We start from the raw sequence: 10,511 nt of genomic DNA, 5'->3' as shown, positions 1-10,511 counted from the left end.
GTGGGAGAAAAAATGACCATGAATTCTCAAATGGTGGACCACACCGTGTTCGCGTTTGTTCAGAATCTGAAAATCAAACAAATGTCACGGCATCGTCTGGTGACAGGTGATAGCGACGCTCGTGAGCACAGCATCCCCCACAGACGGGTCGAATCGCTGTGCTGTGCACCTGACGCTGATGTGACAGTGTGCCAAGTGTAACGTTTCAAAAAGCATCGAGGGGCGCCTGGGTGGCGCAGTCGGTTAAGCGTCCGACTTCAGCCAGGTCACGATCTCGCGGTCCGTGAGTTCGAGCCCCGCCTCAGGCTCTGGGCTGATGGCTCGGAGCCTGGAGCCTGTTTCCGATTCTGTGTCTCCCTCTCTCTCTCTGCCCCTCCCCCGTTCATGCTCTGTCTCTCTCTGTCCCAAAAATAAATAAAAAACGTTGAAAAAAAAAATTAAAACAAAAAGGAGCATCGACGTAATTGGAAAGTGAGACAGCACAGGCAAAAAATACGGACAGTTCTGAGTACGTATATGGGCTTTTGCGTAACTGACCTTGCAAATCGACCAGCTTATAGTTGAGGTAACTTTTGTGACCTCCAGATGAAACATACTCGTGGGTTTTAGAGTCCGGAGACCCCAGGAATACAGTGTGAAACTGACAACCCGATCCCAGGATTCTGGTCCTCCTGTTTTCCTGTTTCACGCGTAGCTACAGCCCCACTGTTGGGTTCTGGGCCCAGCACGCAAAATCCCACGCAGATGACCAAGTTACAGCTGGCTGTTACTTCTTGACTCTAGTTGCTTTTCTGTCGCGTCCCCGATTCTGGAGGGAAGTTTGGCTGGCTGTCCTAGTGTGGTTTTCCTTCCTGGTAACTGTCACCGGCGGCTCGATTCAACCACACAGACTGTAACGGATTCTGTAACAGCCGGCGGGCCGCGACAGTGCAGGTGACGCGCGCTGCTCTCCCACGGTCCCCGCCAGGCCAGGCCACTCTTTCCAGCCTCCAGTTTCCCAGGGGCCGAAGGGTTCGAGTAGAAGAGGTGGCTGGCAGGGAGCAGGGATGCTGTCATCTGGATGCTTGAGCGGAGTCTGAAGAGCAGAGTCCTGTGGGGGACACTCACTCCTCTGCCGCTCCGGGGCCAGCAGCCCACCACCAAGTACCGGAAGTCATCGCCCCCGGCAGGGGTGCTTACCGGGCCTTTGAGGAAAGACGGGAGAGGAGCGCTCTTCTGACCTGGGCAGGTGACGCGATGGCAGGCGCCCGGCACTCACTTTCTCCTCAGAGGTCAGGCAGAGACTTCCAGCTTCCCAAGTCCGCATGCTTCTGGGCTGGGACAGGATGTGGGGGTTCTGGAGAATCCCAGGGACAGTCTCATCCGATGTGTGCAGCGGTCTGATGAATCTCACTGTCTCTTCTTGGAGGAAAATGCCCAATCTCTGCTACTATGGATGTGGGCGTGGCTAATAGCCCCTCACCCTTGCCCAGGACTTTCCTTCCCTTCCTCAAGGTGCTGGCTCAGATGTGGTGTGTCTGGAATTCTGTTGCTGGGATTGTCTCCTCTCCTCCATCCCACTCAGCCCCCAGTTCCTAGCAGAAGGGAAATGGTGACAGAAGCCACACAGGCAGGCGATTATGGGATCGCCAGCTCCGCCTGCTCACCTGCGACTGTCCTGCGGGACTTAGGAATTAGGACCCCGTCACGGATGCCACTGCAGCCACTGGGCATCTGGGACCCATACTCCAGTCTCGGGAGGATCCAGTTTGCTGCTTTTCCTGTGTGTCACCTTCCCCTCCGAGTCCTCCTGTGCCTCCGTCCTCTCCTGTTTTCACTGTGTCTGCCTGCCCTCCAACCCGGGCTCTCCCGGCGGGACGCTGTCCACCCGCTGCACCACTAACCTACCCGGTCCCGCATCCACCTAGAAATACAGAAACTTGGAATAAAACACCCAGGCGCGTTCAGCACCTGCGGCAGAGATTTATGACCTAACCTGCCTCAAACATCCCGACCCCTGAGCAGCGGGCAGCGGGAGGCTAACCTTGAGGCCCTGGCAGGACGGGGAGAACGTTTGAGAGAACGAAGCCTGTCTTGAAGCCGCGTTTGCACATTTTGTGGAGAACACGTATGTAGATGTGGTTTTCGGTTGCAGGTGGAGATTATGGGACCTCAGCCCCCTTCTCCACCCCCAGCTGTGGGGAGACTGGCTCTGGCCACCGACCGAGTTCCGCTCTTGCCTGGTGCCCTGACACGGGGGCAGGAGGGACAGGGACGCGGCCAGTGCCCTCACGGCCGGGAGGTGCTGCTGGGGTGGGGGTGGGGGGGCGGCCACTGGCACAGCGCACTTGGAGTTCACCCACACTTGAATGCTTTCGGCTGACCTGGGCCATAGCCGCACAACCTGGTCCCGTCCCCGGTTAGGCCTGAAAGCACCTCCCGTGGAAGAGTGTTTCCTGGGGGATAATTCTCCTTGAGTGGTGCCTTGACTTGTGATGCGTCGCCGTGTGACGTCGTCACTCATCTGAACGTCGGAGGGACGTCTCCAGGTCTCCTCCTCGAATATGGGATGACAGTCACGATGTGTCACTCGCTTGAACCACCGTTACAGCAGTAAGTACGTTGCTCCGCGCCCAGGAATCCCTCCGTGTGCACCGTTTCCTCTGTCATTGTCACGGCATCACTGACACGGGCCTGTTTTGCCCGTTGATAAAGCCGGGGCTCGAGTTTCAGGGGACCGCCTTTCAGCAGTGGCATCAGCATTGTAAAAGGGGACCTAAGAGGATCCCCCGAAATGCCTTTTCCCCAGCGCCATCCAGGGCGGCCGGCCTTCCCCTCTGGCACCAGGGCGCCGGCCGGCAGCCTGGCCTGGCCGGTGACCCCGCGGCCCAACTCCCACCCTCTTAAAGGCGCCAAGCGGTTGTCCAGGACTTTCCCTCCGAGCGGCAGGGACTCCGCCCAGGACCTCGGGACCCACCCGGCCCTCCCGCCTCCGCCCCGGGTTGATTGAGTCCTGTCGGTGGTGGGGGCCGACGGGGGAGGCTGGTCCCGCCCGGTCCCGCCCCGCGCCGTCCCGGCTCCGGCTCCGTGGCCGGTCGCACGCAACAGTCGGGTCGTGACACCAGCCAGACGCTCGGCTCCTCCTGCTGGCGCGTCCCCGCCCGGGCCGGGCTCGGCGGCCGGTGACTGTCCCCGAGCGAGGGGAGGGCCCCGGGAGCCGGGACGTGAGCGAGCCGGCGATGCCGCGGCCGGACGCAGGTGGGTGCGGCGGGGGGCACGCGGCGCCGAGCCCGGCCACCCGCGGGGACGCCCCCGGCCCCCCCTCCCGCCCCCGCGCCCCAGCGACTGAGAGCCGCCCGTCTCCTTCCAGGGCGCCGATGACCCGCCGGCTCGGTGGCACCATGCCCTTCCCGCCCACGCCGACCCCGGGGGCCCCCGCCGCGCGCCCCCCGCCCCGCAGGCCCGGCGCCCCGCGCAGGGCAGCGCCCGCCCGCGCCCCGCCCGCGCCCGCGCCGCCCGCCGCCGCGGACAGGAGGAGGCCCCCCGAGGGCGCGCTGTCCGGCTCCTGGCCCCCCGCCGCCCTGAAGCGGTCGCCGGCCCGGCGCGGCCCGGGCCCCGGCCCCCCGCGCGCCCCCGCCCGGCCCGCCCGCTCCGGCCACAGCCCCGCGGGGGACGCGGCCCCGGGGACAGGACCCGCCGCCGCCGCCGCCGCCGCGCCCTTCTCGCCCGGCCTGCCCCCCGAGGCCGTCCTGCTGCTCCAGGGGCGCCACCTGCAGAGGCGGCTGCCCGCGCGGCCCTGCCGCCCGCCGCCCTCGCCCTCTCCCGCGGGTCCCGGCCGCCGCCCGGCGCCGCGCGTGTCGCTGCTCAACGAGCGGCACCGGTACGACGACGTGGAGTACGAGGAGGAGGCCCGGGCGGTGGACGAGGGCCTGGTCCGCAGGTGCACCGAGTGGCTGCGCGGCGTGGAGTCGGCGGCCGCCGCGCGCGACCTCGCGGGGCCCCTGGACACGCTGCCGCACCTGAGCACGCTGTGAGCCGGAGGGGGGGTGGGGGGTGGGGGCTTCCCGCGGACCCGAAGGGTGGCCCCCCCCCCCGCACCTGCGCCTGCCTCCTGGATGCCCGTGAGCCTGGGGGTCCCCCACCCCCGCACCTGTGCCCACCCCCTGGATGCCCGTGAGCAGGGGAAGGGAACTCCCCACCTCCTGGAAGCGTGGCCGCACCCTGTGAGCCTGCCCTCCCCCCACCCCCAACGCCCACGGCCACCCTCCGGCACCTCTGAACCCGCGGCACGCGGTGGGCAGGACCGGATGCCCCTGGCTGACCGCGCGAATGGCCTTTCCTCCGGGGCACCCTGGTGGCACACGCACAGCCTCGTCTGCCTTGCCTGGGCCCCTGTGAGCCCGGGGTGGAGGGGGGGCTAGCCTAGGACACGGCCTCCCTGACCCCCGGGCCCACGTCCTGGCCAGGGTCTGCCCGGTACCCCCAGCTGGGGCAGCCACCCTTTCCCTCTCCCACCCTGGTCGGCCCCACCCCCCAGGTGTTGCCTTCCGGAGCCTTCTGGCCTCCTCTTGGCCCCCCAGATGCCTTTAGGGCTCAGGGTGAAAATGCCTCCCGTTCCTCACCCCTAAGGTTCCCGTGGGTCCCAAAGACCCTCTGGCTGGGCCGGTGGTTTGTCTGTGTCACTCCCTGTGGACGACAGCCTGGGGGAGGGCACCCGTGAGGGTGGCTGGCTGTTTGCAGAGCTGGCCTTGGTGCCGCATTTATGATTCCGTTTCTCCGAAACAGAGAACGCATCTAGGGTTTGGGAAGCTGGGAAACTCAAGTTAACCTAATTTTTAAGCTCGGAGGGGAGAAGGGTGGGAACACCAGCAGCTACTCCACCCGCTGAGCGAGGCCGAGGTTCGAAACTGCTCGTCCACACTGCAGGCCTCTGCCAGGGCCCTGTTGTGCCGCCCCGTGTCCTCTGCCAGCCGGGCCTGCCTGCCCACATTGCCCCCACGCACAGTCACACGCATGCTCACACACCCACGCCCACAGAGCTCTCTCACGAACACTTAGCTCCCGGGGGGCTGGGGGCCTCAGCCGGTCTGGCGTCCGACTTCCGCTCAGCTCACGATCTCCCCTCTCGTGGGTTCCGGGCCCCGCGTCGGGCTCTGTGCCGACAGCTCCGAGCCTGGAACCTGCATCGGATTCTGTGTCTCCCTCTCTCTGCCCCTCCCCCTCTCTCATATATAAATAAACGTTAAACATTTTTTAAAACCACGTTCCTGCTCACGTACCCACATGCACACAGAGTCACGGCCACACACGCACACGCACAGACCCCATCACGCACACAAGTGTGTCCCTGGAGCACAGCGTTGGGGATGGACTTGAAAGGCCGGGACAAGATGTGAGCGGGGGTGAAGGTCAGCTTCTGCTGAAGGTCGCTGTTTTTCCTGGAAGCACTACCTGCGATGTGACTTCTGTGCTGCGGAAAGGCCGACCGCGGGGGGGGAGGGGAGAAGGCAAAAAGCCGTGTGCGGACAGACGGACGCAGAACAACATGTTCCGGGCCAGGCGGGCAATTCATTTGAGGGAGGAAGTGGGGGGTCCCTGGGGGCAGATGTTACGTTTCCAGCGGCTTTAATCACCGGGTAAAAATCGGTGACATAGTGGCTTTATACGATTGTGTATACTCATTTTTTTAAAAGAGAAAATCTCTGCCTATTATTTGAATAAAGGGTTAAAACTCCTCGGCCTTTTGGGAGCCACCCATACCCTTTCTTGCTAACTCCAGGCTGATTTCTACACTCCCTCCATGCATCTGATTATACTTAACTCTAAGGTTGAGAAAGAGGGGGGAAAAAGTCGTAATCAGAGAAGGCTGGTCATAGAAGAGTAATGTATTACCTCACCTTTTGACTTGTGTGAAAGTCAGTAAGTAGTTGAATGTTTATCTCGTTGGGCTTTAATGTGGGAAGTCTTATTATATTTTACACTGAAGCCTTACATTTTTAAAAGCCAGTGTTATATTGTGCTTGTGATCTCTGCCCCACTCTCTCTGTCTCGCTCTCTCTCACTAGACACAAACCTAGTCAAACAGGAAGCGTTTAATCCGGCAGGAGCGAGGTCAGCCAGCAGAGGAGTTTGCAAAGCCAAAGCCCCTCCCCACCGACTGGCTTGTCTTTTCCGACTCCTGCCTGGATGCATAGAGCTCAGTTGTCTTTCATGGAAAATGAACGCGTCAGCACCAGAGAGGCCCAGGTGGCAATCCGGCTGAGGCGACACGGAGACGTGGCCGTGGACTCTCAGTCCGGGACGGAGCGCTGGTTCTGGACGTTAACCAGCCCCGGGAGTGAGCGTGAGTGGTGGTCCCGTGGGCAGGGTGCTAACTGCTCTCGAGTGTCCTCTGAGCAGATACCAGGACTCGAGAGACCCAGGTTTCTGTTGAGTTCAGTAACGTTTTGAAGACTTTCGTAAAGTAGGTGACTTTTCGAAGCACCTTTCCGTGGCTGCCCATGTGGGTGCGTGTCCCTCGTCCCGTCACGGTCACAGTGCATGGGTCTCTGTGTGTCCCTGTTCTTTGTCTCTCCCTCTCCTCACCCTCTTCCTTCTCTGGGTCCCCTCCCCCCCGCCCCCGCCCCCGCCCGAGTTCTCTTGACCGGCCCCAGCCTGGTACTGTGCTCCTTCTTCCCAATGGCATTTGTCAAACAGAGTTTTGTGTGCCTTGTTCTTCACTGTGAAAGCAGGCGAGTGGAACGTTTATGTTGCTCCGGCAGATGACCCTCGAAGAGACGGAACTTCTACCTATGACACTGGATGTCTCGTCGTGTTGTTACGGACATTTTGAGAAAGTTTTCGGAGTCACTGTGCTGCAATTTCTTAATGTTTAAATAAAAGAGAAATTCAATGCCTTGTGTTTTCTTTTGGGGGAGGATTTTAAAAACTGGTCTGGGGGCACCTGGGGGGCTCAGTCGGTTGAGCGTCCGACTTCGGCTCAGGTCATGATCTCACGGTCCGTGAGTTCGAGCCCTGCGTCGGGCTCTGTGCTGACGGCTCGGAGCCTGGAGCCTGCTTCGGATTCTGTGTCTCCCTCTCTGCCCCTCCCCCGCTCCCACTGTGTTTCTCAAAAACATAGACATCAAAAAAAAAATGTTTTTTAAATATTAAAAGCTGGTCGGGAAGAGATTACCAAGGTACTTAGAGTTCATGTGAGGTGGTCCCCCCGTGTTGCTGCCCCCATCCCGCCTGGAGGGCCTGGGATTCGGGGGGTTGGTAGACGTTCATTGGCTTTAAATACTACTGGCAATGACCAGGTTTTTTCGGAGCCCTACGTGGGGCTCAAACTCACAAATCGTGAGATCGTGACCTTAGCTGAAATCAAGAGTCGGACGTTTAGCCGACTGAACCACCCAGGTGCCCCGTGATCAAACGTTATTGGAAGAGGGGCGCCTGGGTGGCACAGTCGGTTAGGCGTCCGACTTCAGCCAGGTCACAATCTCGCGGTCCGTGAGTTCGAGCCCCGCGTCAGGCTCTGGGCTGATGGCTCGGAGCCTGGAGCCTGTTTCCGATTCTGTGTCTCCCTCTCTCTCTGCCCCTCCCCCGTTCATGCTCTGTCTCTCTCTGTCCCAAAAATAAATAAACGTTGAAAAAAAATTTTTTTTTAAATAAAAAAAAAAACGTTATTGGAAGAAAGCTATTGGGCAATGATACTTAACCTTGTGTTGGGTCACAAACCCCACGCACGTTATATTCCAGATACACTCCCAAGATGTACCCCGTGACCACAAAAATTTGCATGTATTTTAGGAAGCTCATGGACCCCAGACTAAGAACTCCTGTACGTTCACTGGAACACTTTTCTTTTGCTGAAAGTGATTTCAAAATGGTAGGTGACACCGATCAGAAGTTGAAGGGTCAGTTTGAATAATGGCGAGAGCTATTCGATCACCAAAAAGGATGATGTCATCTAGTAAATGTGGTTTGTCTTTAGAATATTGGGATACCTATCGGGCTCTGGGCTGATGGCTCAGAGCCTGGAGCCGGCTTCCGATTCTGTGTCTCCCTCTCTCTCTGCCCCTCCCCTGTTCATGCTCTGTCTCTCTCTGTCTCAAAAATAAATAAATGTTTAAAAAAATTTTTTTTTTAAGAATATTGGGATACCCAGAGAAAAAAGTAATAAAAGGAGTCCGTGGAAGTAAGACGGTTGGGAACACGCTGTCTCTGGAGACGCCGTGGTATTATTGTCAAATTCTCCCAACACCGCACGGTCCTACAGCAGGGACAAGGGAACCCCTCTGCGGAGGCTGAGCCTTCACTACGTGTTGTGGGGACAGATCGTGGGACACCACTGTCTAAGCCAAGTGCATGTAACATGCTGGAGACTGAGCGAATATGACTTAATCCCATGTATTTAAAGCATACCCGAGCATTTCAAGAGAGGTGTTTACATCGATCTCCTTTGTTTCTGGAAAAAGACGCCAAAAGCCAGAAACGTTGGTTTCGTGGCTTCCCTAGAAAGTGCGCAGTTCCGTCGAGGGTGGATGATCTATGGGCTCTGGTCACAGAAAACTTACTCTGAAGCTATACGTTCGTGCCTATGTTTCCAAGCATAGAAATACCTGCCTGAGCAAGTCCTGAACTACGTCTTATGCACAAAGAACAGTAAGAACCCGTGTGCGCTGTGAGTAAGGCACGCAGGTGCAGGTGTCTTGGTAACCTGTGGGGTGCTCGGAGGGGCCCGGTTCAGACCCGCATCGCTGGTCTCGTGGCCGGCGAGGGTGGCCCCAAGTCCAGCCTAGAGACCGAGTGCCTCCCCAGTGTGGTGCAGGCGAAGAGCCCTCCCCGTGGGTAAAGGTCAAACAGAGAATTTCCATCCTGATTCTGTCCTGCGTCAGCCGTGTCTCGTTAGACTTCTTTGTCATAAGATGCCATCGCAGACCCTGGTAAGGATTATGACGACGTGTGTGTAAAGCCTTTGGGACGATCCCTGCGCGTCGCCAGCTCAGGGTAACTATCACTGCCACGACAGAAAACCTCACCACTCGTTATAACACATTAGTCTCTGGCACTTGTATGTGCAAAATCAAAGCCTATCTTGGTTACCATATTCTGAGGGTTTTCTCTCTAACCATTTAATGCACACCCGGGGGTGGGGGCTACACTTTTAGTTCCCTGAGGAGTTTAAAAATGTCGACTGTGTTTTACCTTCTTATTCCAGAATTATTTATGATTTATGTCCTGAATACAAAACGCACCGCCTTGCTTCCCGGTAGTAAAGACAAAATGAAAAATAATGAGTTACGTGATTTCGATATCCAATAACAAGAACACGAACTCGTTACAGGAGATCAACGTTTTCCTTGGAGAAGAGGAATTTTTGTGTGATGCATATATTTGTATTATATGCAATGCGATGGGCAGCGTCTTTCAATGCAGCGTCTGGAAGATGCAGAGATGTGCTTCATGGCGGTATCTGTTCCTGATAAAAGCCAGTGGGAGAATTCGCATTTGCATCCTCTCCCCCGTTGGACCACCCCCCGGGACAGGTGGGTTATTTGGACCCCTGCCAACAATGGTAGAGAATCTTTAGGAAGTCCTTTCAGATCAGCAAGTACTGGCCTAAAACTCCAGGAAGTTTTATATCAATACCTGAACTTTTTGGTCTCAAGACTCCTTTATACTCTTCAACATTTTTCAGGGAGGCCGCATAACTTTTGTTCATGTGGATTATACTGTCCAACACTTTCTGCATTAGAAATAAAAAAAACCAAGACCCTCAGAGGGCCTCAAAATCTTAGGGCTGCGCTTTGAGAACCATTGTTTTTTACCGTATAGGTCAGTTCCTAGGGCCTGCCGTGCTTGCCGAGTGGGCTACATCTGAGATACTGGGGAAACATTTCAAGATACAGATGATCCAGACCCCAAACCTAGGGACCCCAATTCAGCAGATGTGAGACAGGGTCCAGCAGGAGCTGGTGCGCACCCGGGTCTGGGAACCACTGCTCTACAGCAGGAAATACAGGGCGGCACTCGAGGAACGTACCAATCGTGTTCTGTCATAAGAGACCCCAAGTGTCAATTTCAGAAAAAGTCATTTTCTAGGGGTCATACCCCCTTCCCAGCTGCATGTTCCTCGTGGCGGAGAGAGCTTACCATGGTGACCAAAATAATGAAAGTCCTCACCGGTCAGTGTCGCCACTTGGCTCAGAATGCCCACGGGAACCGTGACGCCGGGAATGCTGGACGTCCCACCCGAGGGGGCTTTGCCTCAGCCCTCCTCTCCCAGAGTCCCTGCCGTCCCCCGGCCGACTGATGTCCCAGATGGTCCCTCATCCACCTCTGTCATCATAAGTGCTTCCCAGAAACACGTACTCCATAGCCCTACACGCCATGATGTTCCCAGAGGGGCAGGGGGCCAGCTGTGAGGACCGCAGACGCCCGCACTTATGCACTGAAAACCATCTCCAAATGGTGCACATTTGTCCGGTATTTCCTGATTTTATGCACCAACTCTAATAAACGTTTATAGAACGTTTTACTTTGAGCAG

General features: G+C 57.6%; 1 protein-coding gene across 1 annotated transcript; it reads left to right on the top strand.

Annotated features, from left to right (window-relative positions):
• Window positions 1-334: 334 nt before the first annotated feature.
• Window positions 335-6,871, top strand: PRR18 (proline rich 18). Its single transcript, XM_023254743.2, has 2 exons — window positions 335-2,592; window positions 3,350-6,871. The coding sequence occupies exons 1-2, from the start codon at window positions 2,549-2,551 to the stop codon at window positions 4,011-4,013; spliced, it is 708 nt and encodes a 235-aa protein (XP_023110511.2). The 5' UTR covers window positions 335-2,548; the 3' UTR covers window positions 4,014-6,871.
• Window positions 6,872-10,511: the final 3,640 nt, after the last annotated feature.

Source organism: Felis catus, chromosome B2, assembly GCF_018350175.1.
Source record: "Felis catus isolate Fca126 chromosome B2, F.catus_Fca126_mat1.0, whole genome shotgun sequence".
Lineage (NCBI taxonomy): Eukaryota > Metazoa > Chordata > Mammalia > Carnivora > Felidae > Felis > Felis catus.
Note: the sequence above shows the minus strand (reverse complement) of the source record. Positions and strands in the feature narration are given on the sequence as shown.

Coding starts and splice junctions, on each gene's coding strand:
- PRR18 (XM_023254743.2), top strand. CDS start 2,549: ATGACAGTCACGATGTGTCACTCGCTTGAACCACCGTTACAGCA. Junction 2,593..3,349: donor CTTGAACCACCGTTACAGCA/GTAAGTACGTTG, acceptor GTCTCCTTCCAG/GGCGCCGATGACCCGCCGGC.